Source organism: Ylistrum balloti, unplaced genomic scaffold, assembly GCF_031769215.1.
Source record: "Ylistrum balloti isolate Yb309-2 unplaced genomic scaffold, AGI_CSIRO_Ybal_v1 Utg369690, whole genome shotgun sequence".
Lineage (NCBI taxonomy): Eukaryota > Metazoa > Mollusca > Bivalvia > Pectinida > Pectinidae > Ylistrum > Ylistrum balloti.
This window is the reverse complement of record NW_026781926.1, coordinates 1,148,581-1,176,444: the sequence shown is the minus strand read 5'-3', so window position 1 is coordinate 1,176,444 and position 27,864 is coordinate 1,148,581. Positions and strand designations below refer to the sequence as shown.

Here is a 27,864-nt window from a genome sequence, read left to right as displayed (position 1 = left end):
TTGAAAACTATACTATTCACAAAAAAGATAAGGAGCATATGTGATTTTTTTCTGCCATTAAGATAAATTAAGCTGGACACCTTTACCACTGCTCTATCACCAATGAATGCACAATAACTTTTCGGTGACGATTTTCCAGTACAACCTAAAGTAAACTGTCGCAAGACATCATGTAACACAGAAGGTTAAAATCAAACTGTCATTTGTGGTTTTATTGAATGAACTTAGTGACGAATATTTTCTTTTGAATGTTTGACCCTCAGTTCCAAAGGAGCCACACCTTGCTGTATGATGATGGACGAATTTATAGATGGTAGATTTGATTGATGTTGCAGATGGTGGATTTGATTGAGGAATGTTGTAGACGGTGAAGTTGATTGAGGAATGTTGTAGACGGTGAATTTGACTGAGGAATGTTGTAGATGGTGGATTTGATTGAGGAATGTTGTAGACGGTGAATTTGATTGAGGAATGTTGTAGACGGTGAATTTGATTGAGGAATGTTGTAGATGGTGATTGATGTTGTAGATGGTGAGGAATGTTGTAGATGGTGGATTTGATTGAGGAATGTTGTAGATGGTGGATTTGATTGAGGAATGTTGTAGATGGTGGATTTAATTGAGGAATGTTGTAGATGGTGGATTTGATTGAGGAATGTTGTAGATGGTGGATTTGATTGAGGAATGTTGTAGATGGTGGATTTAATTGAGGAATGTTGTAGATGGTGGATTTGATTGAGGAATGTTGTAGACGGTGAATTTGATTGAGAACCAGAAACCAGAAATACAAAGTGTCTACTTTATGTGTGGAGTGTTACTGTCACAAACAAGAAATACAAACTGTCTACTTTATGTGTGGAGTGTTACTGTCACAAACAAGAAATACAAACTGTCTACTTATGTTTGGAGATGTTGTGGTCACAAACCAGAAATATAAACAGTCTACTTATGTTTGGAGATGTTGTGGTCACAAACAAGAAATATAAACAGTCTACGTGTAACTACAGACGAGTGCTGACAGGAAAACGGACTTCCATGAAGTGCTGACAGGAAAACGGACTTCCATGAAGTGCTGACAGGAAAACGGACTTCCATGAAATCTGTACTGTATTCAACATAGAAGAACAATGTATAAAATATTCTAGTTTTATTTTCCTTTTTTCTTTTTCCACTTTTTCTTCTTTTTCTCAATCCCAGACTTAGCATTCTGTGAGGCTAGTCTTATTTTGTCCATCATTTTTTGTTGACTCTTTTTGTCATTTTTCACATTTTCTATTGCATCTCTAGTCATATCTGAAAAAAATATAATAATCATTATGAGATTGTTGAATAAAAACAGGAAATAACTGTATACACCTGGGGTATGGGACATCACTAAGCTTCATACACCCTGTACACACCTGGGGTATGGGACATCACTAAGCTTTATACACCCTGTACACACCTGGGGTATGGGACATCACTAAGCTTTATACATCCTGTACACACCTGGGGTATGGGACATCACTAAGCTTTATATATCCTGTACACACCTGGGGTATGGGACATCACTAAGCTTTATATATCCTGTACACACCTGGGGTATGGGACATCACTAAGCTTTATATATCCTGTACACACCTGGGGTATGGGACATCACTAAGCTTTATACACCCTGTACACACCTGGGGTATGGGACATCACTAAGCTTTATACACCCTGTACACACCTGGGGTATGGGACATCACTAAACCTTATACATCCTGTACACACCTGGGGTATGGGACATCACTAAGCTTTATACATCCTGTACACACCTGGGGTATGGGACATCACTAAGCTTTATACATCCTGTACACACCTGGGGTATGGGACATCACTAAGCTTTATATATCCTGTACACACCTGGGGTATGGGACATCACTAAGCTTTATATATCCTGTACACACCTGGGGTATGGGACATCACTAAGCTTTATACACCCTGTACACACCTGGGGTATGGGACATCACTAAGCTTTATATATCCTGTACACACCTGGGGTATGGGACATCACTAAGCTTTATACATCCTGTACACACCTGGGGTATGGGACATCACTAAGCTTTATACATCCTGTACACACCTGGGGTATGGGACATCACTAAGCTTTATACATCCTGTACACACCTGGGGTATGGGACATCACTAAGCTTTATATATCCTGTACACACCTGGGGTATGGGACATCACAAAGCTTGATATATCCTGTACACACCTGGGGTATGGGACATCACTAAGCTTTATACATCCTGTACACACCTGGGGTATGGGACATCACTAAGCTTTATATATCCTGTACACACCTGGGGTATGGGACATCACTAAGCTTTATATATCCTGTACACACCTGGGGTATGGGACATCACTAAGCCTTATATATCCTGTACACACCAGGGGTATGGGACATCACAAAGCTTTATATATCCTGTACATACCTGGGGTATGGGACATCACTAAGCTTCATACACCCTGTACACACCTGGGGTATGGGACATCACTATGCTTCATACACCCTGTACACACCTGGGGTATGGGACATCACTAAGCTTTATACATCCTGTACACACCTGGGGTATGGGACATCACTAAGCTTTATATATCCTGTACACACCTGGGGTATGGGACATCACTAAGCTTTATATATCCTGTACACACCTGGGGTATGGGACATCACTAAGCTTTATATATCCTGTACACACCTGGGGTATGGGACATCACTAAGCTTCATACACCCTGTACACACCTGGGGTATGGGACATCACTATGCTTCATACACCCTGTACACACCTGGGGTATGGGACATCACTAAGCTTTATACACCCTGTACACACCTGGGGTATGGGACATCACTAAGCTTTATATATCCTGTACACACCTGGGGTATGGGACATCACTAAGCTTCATACACCCTGTACATACCTGGGGTATGGGACATCACTATGCTTCATACACCCTGTACACACCTGGGGTATGGGACATCACTAAGCTTTATACACCCTGTACACACCTGGGGTATGGGACATCACTAAGCTTTATATATCCTGTACACACCTGGGGTATGGGACATCACTAAGCTTTATATATCCTGTACACACCTGGGGTATGGGACATCACTAAGCCTTATATATCCTGTACATACCAGGGGTATGGGGTATCACTAAGCCTTACATATCCTGTACATACCTTGGGTGTGGGGCATCACAAGGTGCCCCGTCCGTGTAGGGTACTTTCCAGAAAAGTTTTTCGGGATGACAGTTGACTGTATTGTAGCCTTGAGTTCTGCCTTCAGGTTCTGAATAAGAAGTTTCTGTTGTGACTGTTCTCGTGAATCTCCTAGATAATGCAGTCTGATTCATAGGTCAAGGCTATTATAACCAAATACATTTCTGTGGTAAACATCTTCCTTGTGTTAAAGGATGGGGCACAGGACTTCATATTAAAAGGAACTTATATTTTTCATGTTTTCTCCCTTCTTCTGACTTTTGTCTTTTTGCTTAAAGTTATAAGCTGAAAACACAAATATTTCAAAAGGATCATGAAGTTGCCCATGGTTTTAACTTAATTTGAATTCCAACTGGCAAAAAATTAAAACATTGTGAAAAAAACAACCTAGATATTTTAGAGTGAATGAAAAATAACAAAATAAATTACCACAGTCACACAAGGATTATCACAGTCAGACAAGGGTTACCACAGTCACAAAAAGTTTACAAAGCCAAACAAGGGTTACCACAGTCACACAAGGATTATCACAGTCAGACAAGGGTTACCATAGTCACACAAGGATAACATAGCCAAACAAGGGTTACCACAGTCACACAAGGATTATCACAGACAAGGGTTACCACGGTCACAAAAGGATTACATAGCCAAACAAGGGTTACCACAGTCACACAAGGATTATCACAGTCAGACAAGGGTTACCATAGTCACACAAGGATAACATAGCCAAACAAGGGTTACCACAGTCACACAAGGATTATCACAGTCAGACAAGGGTTACTATAGTCACACAAAGATAACATAGCCAAACAAGGGTTACCACAGTCACACAAGGATTATCACAGACAAGGGTTACCACAGTCACAAAAGGATTACATAGCCAAACAAGGGTTACCACAGTCACACAAGGATTCCGATGGCCAAACAAGGTTACCACAGTAACACAAGGATTCCGATGGCCAAACAAGGGTTACCACAGTTACACAAGGATTATCACAGACAAGGTTTACCACAGTCACACAAGGATTTCTGATGGCCAAACAAGGTTACCACAGTAACACAAAAATTACCATAGCCATACCGCCTTAGTAAAACAAGGATAATTATAAACTGGATTGCCTGGTGTAGTTTTTCTACTCTCCTCTAGACATCTCTCCATAAATAAAATGACAAGTCTTGGCTAACAATCCAGTTATATTGATTGGCCAATATTAATATTTACCAATATATACCAATTTTCCAATATTTACTTTTCCAAGATTGCAATTTTTGCATTTTCACAGAAAAATTCAAATAACTCTATTCAACAATCAGTAAAATGTAGGCAAATACTGTTTCCTGTATAATGACTATTCAAAGAGAATGTGATGGTTTCCCGCAGAGGCTTGACGTGTTCATTATTTTCAACATCACATCACTGATGCAAACTAAGCAAGTTATCATTTGAAACAGTATTTCTACAAGGAAGTAAACATTGAGTTTTCTATAAAATGATTTTCAATACATTTACCATGGCGATTACTCAATAATAATGGCAGACACTTCATCTGTCGCACACTGCCATTGTAAAACAAGGGAATTCCAAGTCTCAAATCCAACCAAAGATTTGTTAAATGAATTGACTTATCAGTGTAGTTTGGTTGAAATCTTGAGCAAGATGGCAGCCCTGACCCATCTTTGTTTCAACTAGGGGAGAAAACTTGTCACTAAAATAGGAAATCAAATCTCAGATTATCACAGTTATACCAAAAATACCATTGTCACAAAATGTTGACCAGTCACAAAATGTTTACCACAGTCACGAAATTTACCACAGTCACGAAATGTTTACCACAGTCACCAAATGTTTACCACAGTCACAAAATGTTTACCACAATCACAAAATGTTTACCACTCTCACGAAATGATTACCAGTCACAAAAATGTTTACCACAGTCACAAAAATGTTTACCACAGTCACAAAATGTTTACCATTGTCACAAAATGTTTACCACAGTCACAAAATGTTTACCACTGTAACAAAATGTTTACCACAGTTACAAAATGTTTACAAGTCACAAAATGTTAACCTGACAATAAGAATCAATCACAACAGACTGTGGAGTGATGGTTTATAGGGTTTATTATACCGTCTACCGGTTTCGCCCTCCCGGGCTTCTTCAGGACGACAACATGAATTTTCTCCCCCCTAAAGTACATGAAATGCGGCTCCCTCAAATTTATAAATAGTACATGTGTTATTTTGACGTAACAATTCAAAGTCCGTTCACTGTAGTATATGATGCTAGCTCTATGTAACAAGAATTACTGTACGTCCTGTACTCTATACTTAAAGATTCTACATGTTATCAGTTATAAATTACACTATCTCCATCACGGTTAGTAGGTTAATGAGTCAATTCTTCACTATAATCCTATCAGTGTTCATCAAAACACAGTGTGGATGTAGATGCCGAAACATAATTATATTGTTTATAATCTCTCTTCTCTCCCATATATTCGCTTTCTGAGGTATTGGCCATGGATCCTGATGCTTCTGAAGAGTCGTCGCTTAGGGCGAGGTCCTCCTTCAACTGCTCAATTGCCTAGTCCAGTACCGGTCTGGATTTCTCGCGTGGTCCTCCGCCGATAATCTGCCGTCCCGGCACAACCCGGAACTTTACTAAATCTAGTTGAGACTTAGTAAGACTCTCAAATGGTCTCTTGTTGGATGGTGCTTTCGCCTCCTCCCTAGTATTGTCTTGTATTATTTCTGGTTCAACCTTGTACATGGGATGTTCCGATTTCTGATGTCTTAAGTAGTCTGAGTTTCTTCCATAAGACCTTTTGCAGATCTTACATTTATACCAGGTCTTTGTGGATGAGTGATTAACATTTACGTGCCTCCTCAGGCTCTTGATGCTGGCATAGCTTTTTCCGCATAAAATACATGGAATCCTAGGCTTCCACCCGGATTCCGAGGTTTTCCTTGGTGTGGTCTTCGTCTTCACCATTGTTACGTTATTATGTTAAGCCCTTCCGGTTGCTCCGTTCTTAATATCCGTATGTAACTCTCCTCTAGACGTAGCCTGCGGTTGACGTCGTGTATACTCGTTGCCACGCCAATAACGATGACGTCACTGGTATTGTGACCCGACATACAGAAATGTCCCGCCACAGGTTTGTCCAGATCCGAGTGTATGATGGAGTATAGGTGATTTCTGATGCGTGTATTGATCGTCGTTGATGTTTGACCGACGTATTGTATCCCGCATTTTTTGCAAGAGATCAGATATATGGCGTTCGTACTTTGACAGTTTATATTTCCCCGTACCTTATACGTTTCCTTCGTGGAATGACTGGTAAAAGTTTCAGTGGGTTTCATATGGCTACAAATTTTGCAGTTCCGACCGCACGGGCCGCTCCCGCTAGTGAGGGCCGTGCCGCGGTTTATGTCACTTTTAACTAAAATATCCCTGATAGATTTTGGTTTGGTGCAGGCTACCTCATAGTATGATTCAATAAGTGCTTGGTATTCGGACCTTGTTTCAAGAGGCGAAAGCACCATCCAACAAGAGACCATTTGAGAGTCTTACTAAGTCTCAACTAGATTTAGTAAAGTTCCGGGTTGTCCCGGGACGGCAGATTATCAGTGGAGGACCACCCGAGAAATCCAGACCGGTACTGGACCAGGCAATTGAGCAGTTGAAGGAGGACCTCGCCCTAAGCGACGACTCTTCAGAAGCATCAGGATCCATGGCCAATACCTCAGAAAGCGAATATATGGGAGAGAAGAGAGATTATAAACAATATAATTATGTTTCGGCATCTACATCCACACTGTGTTTAGATGAACACTGATAGGATTATAGTGAAGAATTGACTCATTAACCTACTAACCGTGATGGAGATAGTGTAATTTATAACTGATAACATGTAGAATCTTTAAGTATAGAGTACAGGACGTACAGTAATTCTTGTTACATAGAGTGAACTACAGTGAACGGACTTTGAATTGTTACGTCACAATAACACATGTACTATTTATAAATTTGAGGGAGCCGCATTTCATGTACTTTAGGGGGGAGAAAATTCATGTTGTCGTCCTGAAGAAGCCCGGGAGGGCGAAACTGGTAGACGGTATAATAAACCCTATAAACCATCACTCCACAGTCTGTTGTGATTGATTCTTATTGTCTGATTTTCCCTTTTGCTCAATCACCCTGCATACCTGGGGGTATCCAGCTGGGGAGTGAAGAGACCTACTAACCACCCCACGAAAACACACGGCGTTGGCTCTATTACCTGAACTCAAAATGTTAACCTGTCACAAAATGTTTATCACAGTCACGAAATGTTTACCACAGTCACAAAATGTTTACCACAGTCACAAAATGTTTACCACTGTTACAAAAGGATACAGGTTTTCATCCAGATCAATGTCTACCTCCTTGGAAGCTTTCTCAAACCAGTCGTTCTGCCTTTTCTGTTTGGTCACACTGTCAAAAAATAAAACATAGCCTTAGAACACATTACTATCCTGTAATGTACAGTTTTGACGTTAGCTTTGTTTACACCTAGATCCAATTCCACTATCGATTGTGCTTGATTGGTGTTGCAATGTTTATCTCTTTGATGGAATTATTCTTACCATTCCCTATAAACAGCTCTAAATCCCTTGTTCTTATAAAACTGTGTAAGCCTTATAGTTTTCCTAATCTCAAAGAGAGGTAAAACTTATGATTTACCTGTACAACTTTTACGGCATCAGTTAATCTAAATACCTTCCAATTTAAAACACTATTTGGGATATTCCAGAGAGAGATTCTGAAACAAATATGACTAACCAATCAAATTACCTGTGTTCAAGCTTGTCCACCTGTTTGGCCAAATCTACCCTTCTCTTGATGACAGTAAGGATCTGATGGTTGACAGGGAAAACTGGTAGCTCCTCACCTGAAACATAAACCATTTTGTAGTATTGATCTTTGTACTGACTCATCAGCAAAGACTTGCTGGTTCATGTCCTAGAAACTTTACTACCATGTATGTGTCATAATGATATATCCATAGGGGTCACTTATAACACTTAGTAATACTAAAGAATTTGATGTTAGTAGATCTTAAGGAAAAACCTTCTGAACACAGATAAGTAGATAAGTAGCCAACGTATTGGCTGGAAATAAACAGGAAAACAACATATACCGAGATATAAGCAGGTGTATTTAAACATCTGACCTAAAACTGATATTATTTAGAGTACATACAGATACAGCTGTGATGTTCCAATAGGTTTTGATACCTGCCTGACCCACCAACACAATACAATATACTTCCTATGTAATCTTCAATATAACTGTGACCTACTTTGGCAAAAGCTGATGACCTTGCTATAGTTATTTTTACCCCTGGCCTAATAACATTGATTTTTATACAATGTACAGTATATTTACCAAAGTAACTGTGACCTACTTCTGTTGAGTGAGCTGATGACCTTGTGATAGTTCTTTATGTCCCCCTGGCCTACTTATTTAATTCTCACACAATGTACATTGTATTTATGAAAGTAACTGTGACCTACTTCTGTTGAGTGAGCTGATGACCTTGCGATAGTTCTTGACATCTCCCTGACCTACTAACATAATACTGAGTCCTTCCTTGGTGGCTCGCGCTGTCCTTCCACTTCGATGAATGTAATTCTACACAAAAGATAAACATTTATGTCATAGAAAATAAACAAAAAAACACTCCATAGAATGAAGTGAGCGAGTCACCAACACCTACTTTGATGGAACATTGATATATCTATAATGCTTGCTTGTGAAGAACCTTGCAGGATAAAAAGACATTGATGTATAAAAGTGGTAAGTTTCATAATAATTCAATATTTCTTTCAAAGACAAACTGTCCAGAAACCATCAATTATACTGTATCAGTATTTTTTTCCAGTATGACCAAGCAACTAAATTTGAGTTGGGGACATGTAGAAAGCTATCTAGGTATGTTCAATAAGAAGATTCAACTTAATCAGCCAATCTGATCACCAAGTACACACTTTATTAGATGCTACATTTCTGACTGAGCACAAAACATACATTTAAGGATGGTTGTGCAATCGTTTAACCCTCAAGATATTTATGGCATTAAGACTCTTTGATGATGCAGAGATACTGACCTCTACTGTGAGTGGAACCTGGTAGTGGACAACATGCTGGACATTAGGGATATCCAATCCACGTGCTGCTACATCAGAAGCTAACAATAGACCCCTGGGGTTACCTGAAAAGTAACACTTTTTCCATTATGACATTTTTTGATATCTGTTCTAAATATAGCACAAACAAGGTTTTTCAATTTGACCTTTGACACCTGTTCTACACATGGTTTTTTAATATAACACAAACAAGGTTTTCCAATTTGACCTTTGACACCTGTTCTACACATGGTTTTTTAATATTACACAAACAAGGTTTTCTAATTTGACCTTTGACACCTGTTCAACACATGGTTTTTTAATATAACACAAACAAGGTTTACTAATTTGACCTTTGACACCTGTTCAACACATGTGAGAATTACACTAAAACTGATATCACTGACATATGTAAGAATTACACTAAAACTGATATCACTGACAGATGTAAGAATTACACTAAAACTGATATCACTGACATATGTAAGAATTACACTAAAGCTGATATCACTGACAGATGTAAGAATTACACTAAAGCTGATATCACTGACAGATGTAAGAATTACACTAAAGCTGATATCACTGACAGATGTAAGAATTACACTAAAACTGATATCACTGACAGATGTAAGAATTACACTAAAACTGATATCACTGACAGAAGTAAGAATTACACTAAGCTGATATCACTGACAGAAGTAAGAATTACACTCAAGCTGATATCACTGACAGATGTAAGAATTACACTAAAACTGATATCCCTGACATATGAAAGAATTACACTAAAGCTGATATCCCTGACATATGTAAGAATTACACTAAAGCTGATATCCCTGACATATGTAAGAATTACACTAAAGCTGATATCCCTGACATATGTAAGAATTACACTAAGGCTGATATCCCTGGCCTATGTAAGAATTACACTAAGGCTGACATCCCTGACATATGTAAGAATTACACTAAGGCTGATATCCCTGACATATGTAAGAATTACACTAAAGCTGATATCCCTGACATATGTAAGAATTACACTAAAGCTGATATCCCTGACATATGTAAGAATTACACTAAAGCTGATATCCCTGACATATGTAAGAATTACACTAAAGCTGATATCCCTGACATATGTAAGAATTACACTAAAGCTGATATCCCTGACATATGTAAGAATTACACTAAAGCTGATATCCCTGACATATGAAAGAATTGCACTAAAGCTGATATCCCTGACATATGTAAGAATTACACTAAAGCTGATATCCCTGACATATGTAAGAATTACACTAAAGCTGATATCCCTGACATATGTAAGAATTACACTAAAGCTGATATCCCTGACATATGTAAGAATTACACTAAAGCTGATATCCCTGACATATGTAAGAATTACACTAAAGCTGATATCCCTGACATATGAAAGAATTACACTAAAGCTGATATCCCTGACATATGTAAGAATTACACTAAAGCTGACATCCCTGGCCTATGTAAGAATTACACTAAGATGATATCCCTGACATATGAAAGAATTACACTAAAGCTGATATCCCTGACATATGTAAGAATTACACTAAAGCTGATATCCCTGACATATGTAAGAATTACACTAAAGCTGATATCCCTGACATATGAAAGAATTGCACTAAAGCTGATATCCCTGACATATGTAAGAATTACACTAAAGCTGATATCCCTGACATATGTAAGAATTACACTAAGGCTGATATCCCTGGCCTATGTAAGAATTGCACTAAGACTGATATCCCTGACATATGTAAGAATTACACTAAGGCTGATATCACTGACATATGTAAGAATTGCACTAAAGCTGATATCCCTGACATATGTAAGAATTACACTAAAGCTGATATCCCTGGCCTATGTAAGAATTACACTAAGATGATATCCCTGACATATGTAAGAATTACACTAAGATGATATCCCTGACATATGTAAGAATTACTCTAAGGCTGATATCCCTGACATATGTAAGAATTACACTAAAGCTGATATCCCTGGCCTATGTAAGAATTACACTAAAGCTGATATCCCTGGCCTATGTAAGAATTACACTAAAGCTGATATCCCTGATATCCCTGACATATGTAAGAATTACACTAAAGCTGATATCCCTGACATATGTAAGAATTACACTAAGATGATATCCCTGACATATGTAAGAATTACTCGAAGGCTGATATCCCTGACATATGTAAGAATTACACTAAAACTGATATCCCTGACATATGAAAGAATTGCACTAAAGCTGATATCCCTGACATATGTAAGAATTACACTAAAGCTGATATCACTGACATATGTAAGAATTACACTAAAACTGATATCCCTGACATATGTAAGAATTACACTAAAGCTGATATCCCTGACATATGTAAGAATTACACTAAGATGATATCCCTGACATATGTAAGAATTACACTAAAACTGATATCCCTGACATATGTAAGAATTAATCTAAGGCTGATATCCCTGGCATATGTAAGAATTACACTAAAGCTGATAACCATGACAGATGTAAGAATAACACTAAAGCTGATATCACTAAAGAATTACTAAAGATGATATCCCTGACTGATGTAAGAATTACACTAAAGCTGATATCACTGACAGATGTAAGAATTACACTAAAGCTGATATCACTGACAGATGTAAGAATTACACTAAAACTGATATCACTGACATATGTAAGAATTACACTAAGATGATATCCCTGACCTATGAAAGAATTGCACTAAAGCTGATATCCCTGACATATGTAAGAATTACACTAAAACTGATATCCCTGACATATGTAAGAATTACACTCAAGCTGATATCCCTGACATATGTAAGAATTACACTAAAGCTGTAAGAATTACACTAAAGCTGATATCCCTGGCCTATGTAAGAATTACACTAAGATGATATCCCTGACATATGTAAGAATTACACTAAGGCTGATATCCCTGACATATGTAAGAATTACACTAAAGCTGATATCCCTGGCCTATGTAAGAATTACACTAAGATGATATCCCTGACATATGTAAGAATTACACTAAGATGATATCCCTGGCCTATGTAAGAATTACACTAAAGCTGATATCCCTGGCCTATGTAAGAATTACACTAAAGCTGATATCCCTGACATATGTAAGAATTACACTAAGATGATATCCCTGACATATGTAAGAATTACACTAAAGCTGATATCCCTGACTGATGTAAGAATTACACTAAAGCTGATATCACTGACAGATGTAAGAATTACACTAAAGCTGATATCCCTGACATAAGAATTACACTAAAGCTGATATCCCTGAATTACACTAAGACTGATATCCCTGACATATGTAAGAATTACACTAAAGCTGATATCCCTGACTGATGTAAGAATTACACTAAAGCTGATATCACTGACAGATGTAAGAATTACACTAAAGCTGATATCCCTGACATATGTAAGAATTACACTAAAGCTGATATCCCTGACATATGTAAGAATTACACTAAAGCTGATATCCCTGACATATGTAAGAATTACACTAAAACTGATATCACTGACATATGTAAGAATTACACTAAGGCTGATATCCCTGACATATGTAAGAATTACACTAAGATGATATCCCTGACATATGTAAGAATTACTCTAAGGCTGATATCCCTGACATATGTAAGAATTACACTAAAGCTGATATCCCTGGCCTATGTAAGAATTACACTAAAGCTGATATCCCTGACATATGTAAGAATTACACTAAAGCTGATATCCCTGACATATGTAAGAATTACTCTAAGGCTGATATCCCTGACATATGTAAGAATTACACTAAGATGATATCCCTGACATATGTAAGAATTACTCTAAAGCTGATATCTCTGACATATGTAAGAATTACACTAAAGCTGATATCCCTGGCCTATGTAAGAATTACACTAAGATGATATCCCTGACATATGTAAGAATTACACTAAGGCTGATATCCCTGACATATGTAAGAATTACACTAAGATGATATCCCTGACATATGTAAGAATTACACTAAAGCTGATATCTCTGACATATGTAAGAATTACACTAAAGCTGATATCCCTGACATATGTAAGAATTACACTAAAGCTGATATCCCTGACATATGTAAGAATTACACTAAGATGATATTCCTGACATATGTAAGAATTACTCTAAGGCTGATATCCCTGGCCTATGTAAGAATTGCACTAACGCTGATATCCCTGGCCTATGTAAGAATTACACTCAAGCTGATATCCCTGGCCTATGTAAGAATTACACTAAGATGATATCCCTGACATATGTAAGAATTACTCTAAGGCTGATATCCCTGGCCTATGTAAGAATTACACTAAGATGATATCCCTGACATATGTAAGAATTACTCTAAGGCTGATATCCCTGGCCTATGTAAGAATTGCACTAAAGCTGATATCCCTGACATATGTAAGAATTACACTAAGGCTGATATCCCTGACATATGTAAGAATTACACTAAGGCTGATATCCCTGACATTCATAGCACAGTGGTCAGTATTTCCTGGTTAGGGTTGTCAGCAGTTAACTGGTTGACCACTCATAACATTTTTATCCAAATCAATTTCGGTAATCTGTTCTTGCAAAAAAAAATATGTTTCCTGCTTCTCATAGACTGCATTTTTTTATTGTCATTTTGCCTTTTGAATTACCTCCATTACAATGTGTCTAGGTAATTATGCTTAGAAGCTGTCTTTTGATTCTTACATCTACTCACAACCCACACTAACATTGAATTTGTTTCAGAAAACTTAATCCCTCGGGCATATCCCTAGGACCTCCATGTTCTGTTTTCATGTCCTCTTTGTGTTTCGCCATGAAAAAAGCTATGTGTCTTGCATAAAACTCAGGCCATTGTCTAGGCCACCAAATGGCTAAAAAACTTTGCAACTGATCACATGATGTTGTTGAAAAATATTGCTTCTAAACAAGATATAATTGTTAATTCTTTATTTAGGAGCAGCAAATGAGGTGATTATTTAAATTGTGTCTCGCACATTACACACTTATTTCAAATTTTTCCCATACAGCTTTCAGTATACTGCAGGGTTTTCCATAATTTTGTTAGTAGTAGGCTGTGTAGCGAAAGTAGGAGGCTGGCCTGCTGTGTATGTGTAGTCGTGTACGGAACATTATTACGGAACTGGATTGGTGTAAGCGGCCAAATGATCTAAGTAGCCGATAAAATTGGCCGGCGACCAGCTCTTATGGAAAACTCTGATACTGTGTCCTAAATTTTCTTAACATCTGGCTAGGCTTTTTATCCGACATGGGCGCACTGTCACATAAATATGATAATAGGTAAAACTTTAAAACCTAATTTATGGAGAGAGTGATGTACAGTCAACACTAACCTGTAAATCTCTCTAGGTTTTTTAGCCTCTGTTTCTGGTGCATGTCCGCATGTAGTGGAAGAGGGTTAACGCCAAGGAGGGTTAGCACGGACACAAGACGTCGGATACAGTCCTTACTGTTAGCAAATACTAAAGTTCGACCAGGGTACTGCTTCAAAAAGTAGTAGAGGTACAGGTCCTAAATAATATACATGTGACATCATAATTACAGGTACATTTATTTCATTCCTAGATCATCAACATAAAATGCATGATGGTAAATCTAATTAAGTTAACATTATTTTTTTTTTCATTTACACACCTGTTGAAAGAATTCAAAATGATCTCCAGGAAAACAAACATCAATAAATTAAAAGTACAAACTGTGGTAAAAGTTACATGAAAAGGAATAAACAATAAAAAGTTTTCATACTTTCTTGTAAATAGTAAAGCCAAATCAGTAATAAAACATGGTCTCCATCTTTACATTTCTTATTGAATTCTGACCTTTTCATCCATGGAACAGTTGATACGAGCCTCGGTCAGCGTTTCCACAGTGCCAATCTTCCTTGTAAGGTCAATGACCTTCGGACGATCCTTCAGACCAATTCTTTTCATCAGTTTTTCTGTAAATCGGGTAAAAAGTACACAAAAACCAGATATATGAAAATGCAAAGAATCTTTCCGTGGTAATAGTATGTCATGGTCATTATGCCTAGGTAATAGTACATCATGGTCATCATGCCTAGGTAACAGTACATCATGGTCATCATGCCTAGGTAATAGTATGTCATGGTCATCATGCCTAGGTAATAGTACGTCATGGTCATCATGCCTAGGTAATAGTACGTCATGGTTATCATGCCTAGGTAATAGTACGTCATGGTTATCATGCCAAGGTAATAGTACGTCATGGTTATCATGCCTAGGTAATAGTACGTCATGGTTATCATGCCTAGGTAATAGTACATCATGGTCATCATGCCTAGGTAATAGTACGTCATGGTTATCATGCCTAGGTAATAGTACGTCATGGTTATCATGCCTAGGTAATAGTACGTCATGGTTATCATGCCTAGGTAATAGTACGTCATGGTTATCATGCCTAGGTAATAGTACGTCATGGTTATCATGCCTAGGTAATAGTACATCATGGTTATCATGCCTAGGTAATAGTACGTCATGGTCATCATGCCTAGGTAATAGTACGTCATGGTTATCATGCCTAGGTAATAGTACGTCATGGTTATCATGCCTAGGTAATAGTACGTCATGGTCATCATGCCTAGGTAATAGTACGTCATGGTTATCATGCCAAGGTAATAGTACGTCATGGTTATCATGCCTAGGTAATAGTACGTCATGGTTATCATGCCTAGGTAATAGTACGTCATGGTTATCATGCCTAGGTAATAGTACGTCATGGTTATCATGCCTAGGTAATAGTACGTCATGGTTATCATGCCTAGGTAATAGTACGTCATGGTTATCATGCCTAGGTAATAGTACGTCATGGTCATCATGCCTAGGTAATAGTACATCATGGTCATCATGCCTAGGTAATAGTACGTCATGGTTATCATGCCTAGGTAATAGTACGTCATGGTCATCATGCCTAGGTAATAGTACATCATGGTTATCATGCCTAGGTAATAGTACGTCATGGTCATCATGCCTAGATAATAGTACGTCATGGTTATCATGCCTACTAAGACTACATATCTCCAATAGAAAATGAGCTAGTTCTATTGTTGTCCAGCCAAGAATCCTTATCACTGTTAATGGGTGATGTGGAAGAGTTTGCTGTACCACAAAATGGTATCATAGAGACATAGGAAATCCTGAGAGACGATGTAATATGCTTTGATGAAAGCTTGTAAAACACTGTATATTAAGCAGTTTAAAACATCATGGTCTAACTGGTAGGTTAATTATTGACCTTCAGATAGAAGAAATTCCCAGTAATCTGATCAGTTTAAATTTCTTACCTTTTGTAGCTGAACAGGACAGCAGACAAATCTTATTTGAAATATAAATTCTTGAAAAATAAAGGCCATGATTTTTAATCTGTGACATTACTCACCCAGTTTTTGCTCCTCAGTGACCTTGACCTTCTTGGTCACATGTCTGTGAGGCCCAGAGTGGAGAGTTGTCAGTGTGGCTGAGAATACAAATGTCTGCCTCTTTTGTTTCTTCTCTGGATCCCTATAAAACAAGAGCATTATTGATGTAACAAACCTATGTAATTACAAAATACACATTCCTATAAATATGTTTCAGGATGTAACTATGGTATACAAATACCTGTTAATGTAGCTGAGAGTGTAACTATGATACCTGTTGATGTAGCTGAGGGTGTAACTATGATACCTGTTGATGTAGCTGAGGGTGTAACTATGATATACACATACCTGTTGATGTAGCTGAGGGTGTAACTATAATACCTGTTGATGTAGCTGAGGATGTAACTATGGTATACAAATATCTGTTGATGTAGCTGAGGGTGTAACTATGATACCTGTTGATGTAGCTGAGGATGTAACTATGGTATACAAAGATCTGTTGATGTAGCTGAGGGCGTAACTATGATACCTGTTAATGTAGCTGAGGATGTAACTATGGTATACAAATATCTGTTGATGTAGCTGAGGGTGTAACTATGATACCTGTTGATGTAGCTGAGGATGTAACTATGGTATACAAATACCTGCTGATGTAACTGAGGGTGTAACTATGATATACACATACCTGTTGATGTAGCTGAGGGTGTAACTATGATATACACATACCTATTGATGTAGCTGAGGATGTAATTATAATAAACACATACCTGTTGATGTGGTTGAGAATGTGACTTAGTTCCTCGAAGTGTCCTTTTTCTATCATCCTGTCAGCCTCGTCCACAACTAGACACCTGATCTCAGACACAAGTGATAAGTATGTGCTATCCTACAAAAAAAAATAAAAAACCATAAAAATCTAACTAAATTCAATCTAAATTACTATCGTCACTAAATTATACATAATTATTAAGGTGACGTAAAGTTTTGTCATTTTAGTGATTTCTTTAGATCTATAATCAATACATCAACAGCTGTATAAATGAAATTCCAATACATTTAAATTTTCTCTTAATTGTAAAACTGTCATCATACCTACTGTACAAGCTCCAGTAATGTGACCTTTACCTTCTGTACAAGCTCCAGTAATGTGACCTTTACCTTCTGTACAAGCTCCAGTAATGTGACCTTTACCTTCTGTACTAGCTCCAGTAATGTGACCTTTACCTTCTGTACAAGCTCCAGTAATGTGACCTTTACCTTCTATACAAGCTCCAGTAATGTGACCTTTACCTTCTGTACAAGCTCCAGTAATGTGACCTTTACCTTCTGTACTAGCTCCAGTAATGTGACCTTTACCTTCTGTACAAGCTCCAGTAATGTGACCTTTACCTTCTGTACAAGCTCCAGTAATGTGACCTTTACCTTCTGTACAAGCTCCAGTAATGTGACCTTTACCTTCTATACAAGCTCCAGTAATGTGACCTTTACCTTCTGTACAAGCTCCAGTAATGTGACCTTCACCTTCTGTACAAGCTTCAGCATTGTACCCTTTACCTTCTGTACAAGCTCCAGTGATGTGACCTTTACTTGCTGTACAAGCTCCAGTAATGTGACCCTACTTGCTGTACATGATCCAGTCATGTGACCTAGGCTGCCGTACAAGCACCCATGCTATGATCTTGTCTCCTTTACAAGCTCCAGTCCTGCAACCTTATCTGCTGTTATAGCTTCAGTGAAATGACCTTGTCAGCTGTTCGAACTCCAGTTATGTGACTTAAGATACTATATAAGCTCAAATGATGTAGCCTTACCTGCTATTCAAACTCCAGTGTTGTGACTTTACCTGCTGTATAAGCTTAAGTGCTGTGACCTTACCTGCTGTATAAGCTTAAGTGCTGTGACCTTACCTGCTGTACAAGCTCCCACAGACGACCAGGTGTAGCCACCACCACCTGAGGACACTTCTTTAGGACTCTTAGTTGTTTCTCCATGGACAGTCCACCCACTACTGTAACTACCTACAAGAAACCAACAGTAAAACTTCATGTCAGACTCTCCTCGTTAATCTAGTTTACCAGAATTATTCCACAAAACTCTCTTAACTTGGTTAAACATTAAACTGTGTTAACAACAAAAAAACTAACACAGAAGAACCTTGTTAATCCATAGGAGTTATTGATGATTAAATAGACTTATACACAGGAACTGTTGACAGCTAACCAGCCTGATACACAGGAACTGTTGACAGCTAGCCAGACTTATACACAGGAACTGTTGACACCTAGCCAGACTTATACACAGGAACTGTTGACAGCTAACCAGCCTGATACACAGGAACTGTTGACAGCTAGCCAGACTTATACACAGGAACTGTTGACACCTAGCCAGACTTATACACAGGAACTGTTGACACCTAGCCAGACTTATACACAGGAACTGTTGACACCTAGCCAGACTTATACACAGGAACTGTTGACAGCTAACCAGACTGATACACAGGAACTGTTGACACCTAGCCAGACTTATACACAGGAACTGTTGACACCTAGCCAGACTTATACACAGGAACTGTTGACAGCTAACCAGACTTATACACAGGAACTGTTGACACCTAGCCAGACTTATACACAGGAACAGTTGACAGGAACTGTTGACACCTAGCCAGACACAGGAACTAACCAGACTGATACACAGGAACTGTTGACACAGGACTTATACACAGGAACTGTCGACACCTAGCCAGACTTATACACAGGAACTGTTGACACCTAACCAGACTTATACACAGGAACTGTTGACACCTAGCCAGACTTATACACAGGAACTGTTGACAGCTAACCAGACTTATACACAGGAACTGTTGACACCTAGCCAGACTTATACACAGGAACTGTTGACAGCTAACCAGACTTATACACAGGAACTGTTGACACCTAGCCAGACTTATACACAGGAACAGTTGACACCTAACCAGACTGATACACAGGAACTGTTGACACCTAGCCAGACTTATACACAGGAACTGTTGACACCTAGCCAGACTTATACACAGGAACTGTTGACACCTAGCCAGACTTATACACAGGAACTGTTGACAGCTAACCAGACTTATACACAGGAACTGTTGACAGCTAACCAGACTGATACACAGGAACTGTTGACAGCTAACCAGACTTATACACAGGAACTGTTGACACCTAGCCAGACTTATACACAGTATAATGTTTCTACCATTACAAGCCTCAGTCTCACCTTGATATCAGTATGTCTGACAATACGGAGGAGATGGTTCTTCACTTGTACTGCCAGTTCACGCGTCGGCTCTAGCACCAGAGCTAATGGTGGTTTTTCAGGAAGCTTAGGGGCTTTGATTGGTCCAAACTGGCTCATAAAAACTGGATCAATATCTGAGAAGTCTGCATCATCTATCACCTTCACACATCCAAATCCATCCCCCTGAAGAAAAAGGGATGACTGAAGTGGCATGTGAAAACAGCACATGTTCTGTTAGCAATTTAAGCTATTATATACACATTCTACAAGATAATGTTGAATATTATCAAGCAATATGAATATTTCAAAAACATTCAAATCATTGTTTCAATTCTCACCTCTTTTCACTCAAACAATAAATTACAAAACACATAACACAATCCCTGACTGCTGAGGTCCACAAGGTGCCTTCTACCTCAATTCTTAAACTTAGTGAATGATTAAATGATAAAGGTGTGGCAAACCCGACTTAGAAGTCGACCATTGTAAAGCAATAATTTGGATGATCACCATTCTTTCTTATTTCTTTAATTTGTCTGATGAAGCTGAAGGTTCAGTACAAATAAATCTATAATATTTAAGCTGAAGGTTTAGTAAGATGAAGCTTGCCCAATTACCTCAACCAATTCTTCCTCTCCCTCCTCACTTCCTAACTCTTCATCATTCTCATCTTCAACCTCCTCTGATTCTTCCCATTCCTCATCTTCCTCGCTTTCCTCTTCATCATCAACAACGGATGTATCAAACACCAGTTCTTCCTCATTTTCTTCTACTGAATCTACCATTTCATTATCCAACTCAATTTCCTTTTCATTGTCTTTTTCACTACTCATTTCCTCATTGTCATCCTCCAGTTCCCTGCCTGAGTCACTGTCTACTTCCTCAACATTCTTTTTCTTTCTGTTTTCCTCTTCTTGCTTAACTTTTAATATCTTGTCTACCAATGGTATACCAAATGCAAGAGTTTTACCACTCCCCTAAAATAGAAATTGAAATAAACAATGCTCATAAACACATAATCTTCACTAAATATTTCAATCAATAACACTTTTTATACTTCACAGAAAAAAGTCCTGTAAACCAGCTTTCTTTTGTAGCGTCTAACTTGTTTACAAATCACAGAAAGTTCACAGCAATTTATTTTCCTGAAACAGACATATTATATACATAGCACAAATCTATTTTATTTGCGAAAGACACTATCAAACTACAAATTTGCTTTTGTGAAACAGACTATATTATACTAAATTTTTTTTTCATGAAACAGACTATATTATACTACATGCTAACTGTTTTTTATCACCTGTATTATTTTGCAAAGATTAATAATTTATGGTTGCAAATATGTTTTTAAATAGATGCATGCAAAAGAAAACTGACTTATAGTAAATGAATTTTTTGTAATGACTGCAAGCTAATGTATAAAATCTTCCCTATCACCATTCACAAACCATACATGAAACTTGTATTAAATAAAATGTTTGCATGAACATCAGTTTTAAAATGAACCCTTACAGACATGAGATATTGCATTTTTTACCAAAATTGTTGAGTGTTAACTTAATTCACTTCTAAGGCATCAAATAATGATTACAGCTGTAGAATATTGAACATTTATACCAAACCTGGAGTATTAAACTATAACCACGTTTTGATTGGCTGACACTGTGAACTGTGACCAAACGGGTCCTTTACAAACTCACTGAAATTAAAATGCACAATCAGCAGTGTAAGACTGCTGTTGTTATAATTTGAATTTTTAAGATAACAATCAGAACTATTAATTACTTGTTGGGACTTTTAATAAAGCATGACATTTCCACATAGCTTGCATATTTACAGGACATATCATTATGGCAAAACTGATATTGTTAAAACACATAATACTGGACACAAGGTTTAAACGTCTCAATATACATAATACTGGACACAAGCTTTAAACGTCTCAATATACATAATACTGGACACAAGGTTTAAACATCTCAATATACATAATACTGGACACAAGGTTTAAACGTCTCAATATACATAATACTGGACACAAGGTTTAAACGTCTCAATATACATAATACTGGACACAAGGTTTAAACATCTCAATATACATAATACTGGACACAAGGTTTAAACATCTCAATATACATAATACTGGACACAAGGTTTAAACATCTCAATATACATAATACTGGACACAAGGTTTAAACGTCTAAATATACATAATACTGGACATAAGGTTTAAACGTCTCAATATACATAATACTGGACACAAGGTTTAAACGTCTCAATATACATAATACTGGACACAAGGTTTAAACGTCTCAATATACATAATACTGGACACAAGGTTTAAACGTCTCAATATACATAATACTGGACACAAGCTTTAAACGTCTCAATATACATAATACTGGACACAAGGTTTAAACATCTCAATATACATAATACTGGACACAAGGTTTAAACATCTCAATATACATAATACTGGACACAAGGTTTAAACATCTCAATATACATAATACTGGACACAAGGTTTAAACGTCTCAATATACATAATACTGGACACAAGGTTTAAACGTCTCAATATACATAATACTGGACACAAGCTTTAAACGTCTCAATATACATAATACTGGACACAAGGTTTAAACGTCTCAATATACATAATACTGGACACAAGGTTTAAACGTCTCAATATACATAATACTGGACACAAGGTTTAAACGTCTCAATATACATAATACTGGACATAAGGTTTAAACATCTCAATATACATAATACTGGACACAAGGTTTAAACGTCTAAATATACATAATACTGGACACAAGGTTTAAACGTCTCAATATACATAATACTGGACACAAGGTTTAAACATCTCAATATACATAATACTGGACACAAGGTTTAAACGTCTAAATATACATAATACTGGACATAAGGTTTAAACATCTCAATATACATAATACTGGACACAAGGTTTAAACGTCTAAATATACATAATACTGGACACAAGGTTTAAACGTCTCAATATACATAATACTAAGAAATATCAAATTTTTTTTTCCTAATAAATTCTGAACAGGACTAGGATAAGTTAAACACCAAGTATTCCTACATCAAAATCCCCCCTCCCACCAGAGTCTCTGTATATGAAGATGATCAATGTGCTGTTTTTATACATTTTCAGACTTACAGTTTCTGCTGCTCCTACTATGTCCAGTCGGTCCCTGATGGCATGAGGCAGGGCAAGGGTCTGTATGGGGGTGGGTACAGTAAATCCATCCTCCTGTAGGGCGAACAGCACAGGCGCAGGTACATGCATATCCTTCCAGGCCACCATATCTAACAACACATACACAAACCATCTTCATTAACACCATTCAAAGGATCCATTTGTTCCTAATTGCTATACTCCAAGGTAATAGTACATAATATTTAGTCTCAGAGCAAATTTATCCATACTACCTGTTTAATCTGACTGGAGTATTCTGGAATCTTTCTAATCAGACATCGTGTATAGCATCATTCCTTTTGTTGGAAAATTACAAATAAAATTTCTCATGAAAGTCTTAGTCTTTTACATGAAAGATTTCCATATAAAATGTTTCTGTCAAAAATCTAAAATCCTGATTTGTAAGGAAACATAATACTGTGACATTTGATATTGATTTATTTTATTTACACATCCATTCTTTGTTATAGCTAGATACAAACACTCTAGCTATATCTCTTACCTGTAGCAGAAACCTTTAAGGGAACATCACTTTTATTTTCATCTTTTTTCTTCAAATCTGTTATCACTGGATTGTCAGATTTTCTTGCCTTCTTCACCCTCGGTTCTTCTCCTGAAGATTATCCAGAGAAATCTATTATAGTGCACCAGTAATTTATGGAAAAGAATGACATTGAAAATAATTTCAGTAACGAGGCTTGTTGGCTATTTTCTTCGCAACATTTTCTTCAGTTTAGTAATGTCAATAAAATAAAAGTTCTTATAACACAACCTGTAGATGATTAGAGTGTGATGTTTGAATGGCTACACAGTCACTTCCATCAGACAAATGACCAATGTGGAGTATACTAATGTTTGTTGATTCCTTACCATCTTGTACACTACGTACACATGCTCCACACTGGTCATTTGTCTGACAAAAGGTCATGTCACACTCCAATTTCCTACTGGTTGTGTAATGACCAGTGTGGAGTGTACTAATGTTGGTTGATTCCTTACCATCTTGTACACTACATACACATGCTCCACACTGGTCATTTGTCTGACAAAAGGTCACCTTATAGTCATCAAAATGTCACACTCCAATTTCCTACTGGTTGTGTAATGACCAGTGTGGAGTGTACTAATGTTGGTTGTGTAATGACCAGTGTGGAGTGTACTAATGTTGGTTGTGTAATGACCAGTGTGGAGTGTACTAATGTTGGTTGTGTAATGACCAGTGTGGAGTGTACTAATGTTGGTTGTGTAATGACCAGTGTGGAGTGTACTAATGTTGGCTGTGTAATGACCAGTGAGGAGTGTACTAATGTTGGTTGTGTAATGACCAGTGTGGAGTGTACTAATGTTGGTTGTGTAATGACCAGTGTGGAGTGTACTAATGTTGGCTGTGTAATGACCAGTGTGGAGTGTACTAATGTTGGTTGTGTAATGACCAGTGTGGAGTGTACTAATGTTGGCTGTGTAATGACCAGTGTGGAGTGTACTAATGTTGGTTGTGTAATGACCAGTGTGGAGTGTACTAATGTTGGTTGTGTAATGACCAGTGTGGAGTGTACTAATGTTGGTTGTGTAATGACCAGTGTGGAGTGTACTAATGTTGGCTGTGTAATGACGAGTGTGGAGTGTACTAATGTTGGTTGTGTAATGACCAGTGTGGAGTGTACTAATGTTGGTTGTGTAATGACCAGTGTGGAGTGTACTAATGTTGGCTGTGTAATGACCAGTGTGGAGTGTACTAATGTTGGCTGTGTAATGACCAGTGTGGAGTGTACTAATGTTGGCTGTGTAATGACCAGTGTGGAGTGTACTAATGTTGGCTGTGTAATGACCAGTGTGGAGTGTACTAATGTTGGTTGTGTAATGACCAGTGTGGAGTGTACTAATGTTGGCTGTGTAATGACCAGTGTGGAGTGTACTAATGTTGGCTGTGTAATGACCAGTGTGGAGTGTACTAATGTTGGCTGTGTAATGACCAGTGTGGAGTGTACTAATGTTGGCTGTGTAATGACCAGTGTGGAGTGTACTAATGTTGGCTGTGTAATGACCAGTGTGGAGTGTACTAATGTTGGCTGTGTAATGACCAGTGTGGAGTGTACTAATGTTGGCTGTGTAATGACCAGTGTGGAGTGTACTAATGTTGGCTGTGTAATGACCAGTGTGGAGTGTACTAATGTTGTTATTCATTTTGTTGATTAGACATTAAATCAACTTAAGACAGTTGTGTTTCAAAATGACATACCTAATGTAATAAATCAACAGATATTTTTTATATATATGTAAAAGTTAATATACAGCAAAATGTATGGTGTACATACCTTGGTTTTTGTTTTCTTTTTTCTTCCTTTTCCTTGATTTATTTTTATTTTTTGAGCCTGTAGTCTCTTCCTTCAATAAATCCTCTGCCAAATCAGATACTTGAGAAAGTTTTATCACATCACCTTTCTTTTGTTTCTTTGTCCTCCCTATGGAACCTGTTTCTACAATATCCTGATTAACTGCTGATTCAGATGTACTTTCTTTTTTCTTTTTTTTCTTGTTTTTCTTTTTCTCTTTTTTCTTTTTATTTGAAATATCCCTTTTCCCTTTTTCAGCTCCTGCTTGCACTTTTTCATCCTGCAGATTAAATAAAAACGGAATTTTCTAAATATCACACTACTGATTATATATTTACATTATGAACTACAAATGTTCCACACCAAACAGTTTCCAAACCTGTGAATTTTGCAAAATATATGAAACACAATGTGCCTAGCTACCATTCAACATTTCAAAAATCTCAGTATGATCTTACTGTAACATAGATCATTGTTTACATAAATGCGTCTGCTAGGATTTGAACCAAGAACCTCTGGCTTACTTGTCTTACCCTCAACCAATCAAGCTAAAGAGAAGCTTTCTCTATCTGAGTGAGCGGTATATAGTAACTAGTCCTTACCAGGGATAAATAAATACCACGTATAAAATATAGATAAATATGAAATAATATCACAGTAAATCATAAACAAGGACAAAAAGGTAAACACTGTGATGGTGTCAATGAATTCATGTGTGAAATTACAAACATGTTAACTACAGTTTCTCTCATTAAGCTAACACTTATATTTACTAGTAGCAGTCTCCTATGAATTTCATCTCACAGACAGAAAAGTGAAGGTCATATTTGCAACAAAATTAATACAATGTTATTAAAGTTATTAACCTGGCTATATGAGTTATTTTGTTTTCAACAGACTCTGAACATGATTAACAAATGAACTGTATGTAAATCATATTTTGGAGAAAAAAAATGTGGAAATATGATGTTATTAATTAAAATTAAAATTATTCAATTTATGGCTAATCCTTTCACTTTTTCTGGCTCAATAATCCAAAACCATTCAAGATATTTGCTCAAACTTCTTACACTTATTAAGCTAGTAGTATCTTTTCGTATGGGGAAGTTCACTATTTAAATACCTTTTCTTTTACTGTGGAAACAGATACACCAAATTACAAAGTTCATTTTTTTTTCAGACCAATTCTCTTAAACCATTTAAGGAAATTACCCGTTACTCAAAACTTTGTACAAGCATTAAGCTAGTACTCTAACAGAAGCTCTCAATTTCAATACTTTGCATGGAAAAATTAAAGATAACAAATAGAAATTAAAATTGTTGTAAAATTAACATACCGGTATATATATATATGATTGTGTGTTTTCAATCACCAGGGTGAAGGGATAATGTCACGCTTATCTTGTCATCTTTTGTTTTGTTCTTATTTGTCTGTCTTCATATTGTATGATTGTATGGGCGCGACTTATTTACATTTGGAAATTTATTTTTTTCAACTTATAAAAATATTGTATATTGTAAGCATGCAAGGTTATGCGAGAGGAAACCTGTATCCTTTCAGGGAAACGAACCCCTGGCGTATTGGTGAAAGGCAATTGTGTTACAACTGTACCACCAAACCATCGGCTGGTCATGATGATGCATTGTTTTCTAGAAGGAGAAGAAGATGGTGGTGGTGGTGATGATGATGATGATGATGCATCGGTACACGTGTAAGTACCGATGTTTTCTTAAAATCTTGCAAAATATAAAACAAATTTTAAAAACACGCTTCAGTGCAAACATGGGTCAGGCAGTTCAAAATGTGCATCTTGTTGACAGTGCCTATTTCAGAGTATACTTTACACCGATGTCTAACCTCATGTAAAAACCAGTCTGATTGACCGACTGAAGAGTATTGAAATACACCGTCGAAGTTACGATGGAACGTGCAATATTCAATAATGTACGGCATCTTTCTTTACCTTAGCTCCGTCCTTTGATTTATGTGACGACTCATTTGATATCAATTCATAATCAATTAGTTCTTCCATGCATATTAGGCCCGAAAAATCGTGGCCTGTCCCTAAGCCTTTGTTGACTTCGACTTTTTTCCATTTCGACTTGGGTTTCACGTGTATGAGTGCCGCCATGTTGGTTAATTTCCGTGGGTTAATCAAACGCTTCG

At 37.2% G+C, this 27,864-nt stretch overlaps 1 protein-coding gene across 1 annotated transcript; it reads right to left on the bottom strand.

Moving 5' to 3' along the window:
• Window positions 1-873: 873 nt before the first annotated feature.
• LOC132565064 (ATP-dependent RNA helicase DDX24-like) lies at window positions 874-27,829 on the bottom strand. Its single transcript, XM_060229669.1, has 17 exons — window positions 27,662-27,829; window positions 25,680-25,977; window positions 23,867-23,977; window positions 23,326-23,474; window positions 20,756-21,115; window positions 20,118-20,321; window positions 18,773-18,883; window positions 17,633-17,751; window positions 16,886-17,007; window positions 15,310-15,428; window positions 14,824-15,001; window positions 9,397-9,500; window positions 8,803-8,920; window positions 8,081-8,177; window positions 7,643-7,720; window positions 3,204-3,367; window positions 874-1,292 (listed from the first exon to the last, which is right to left on the bottom strand). Exons 1-17 carry the CDS (start codon window positions 27,827-27,829, stop codon window positions 1,147-1,149), a joined length of 2,646 nt encoding a protein of 881 aa, XP_060085652.1. The 3' UTR covers window positions 874-1,146.
• Window positions 27,830-27,864: the final 35 nt, after the last annotated feature.

Excerpts from the sequence above, each read along its gene's own strand:
- LOC132565064 (XM_060229669.1), bottom strand. The coding sequence starts at position 27,829 with ATGGCGGCACTCATACACGTGAAACCCAAGTCGAAATGGAAAAAAGTC. Across the intron at positions 8,921-9,396 it reads AGGTTCCACTCACAGTAGAG|AATTACATTCATCGAAGTGG; the intron begins GTCAGTATCTCT and ends TCTTTTGTGTAG. Across the intron at positions 1,293-3,203 it reads TGTGATGCCCCACACCCAAG|ATATGACTAGAGATGCAATA; the intron begins GTATGTACAGGA and ends TATTTTTTTCAG.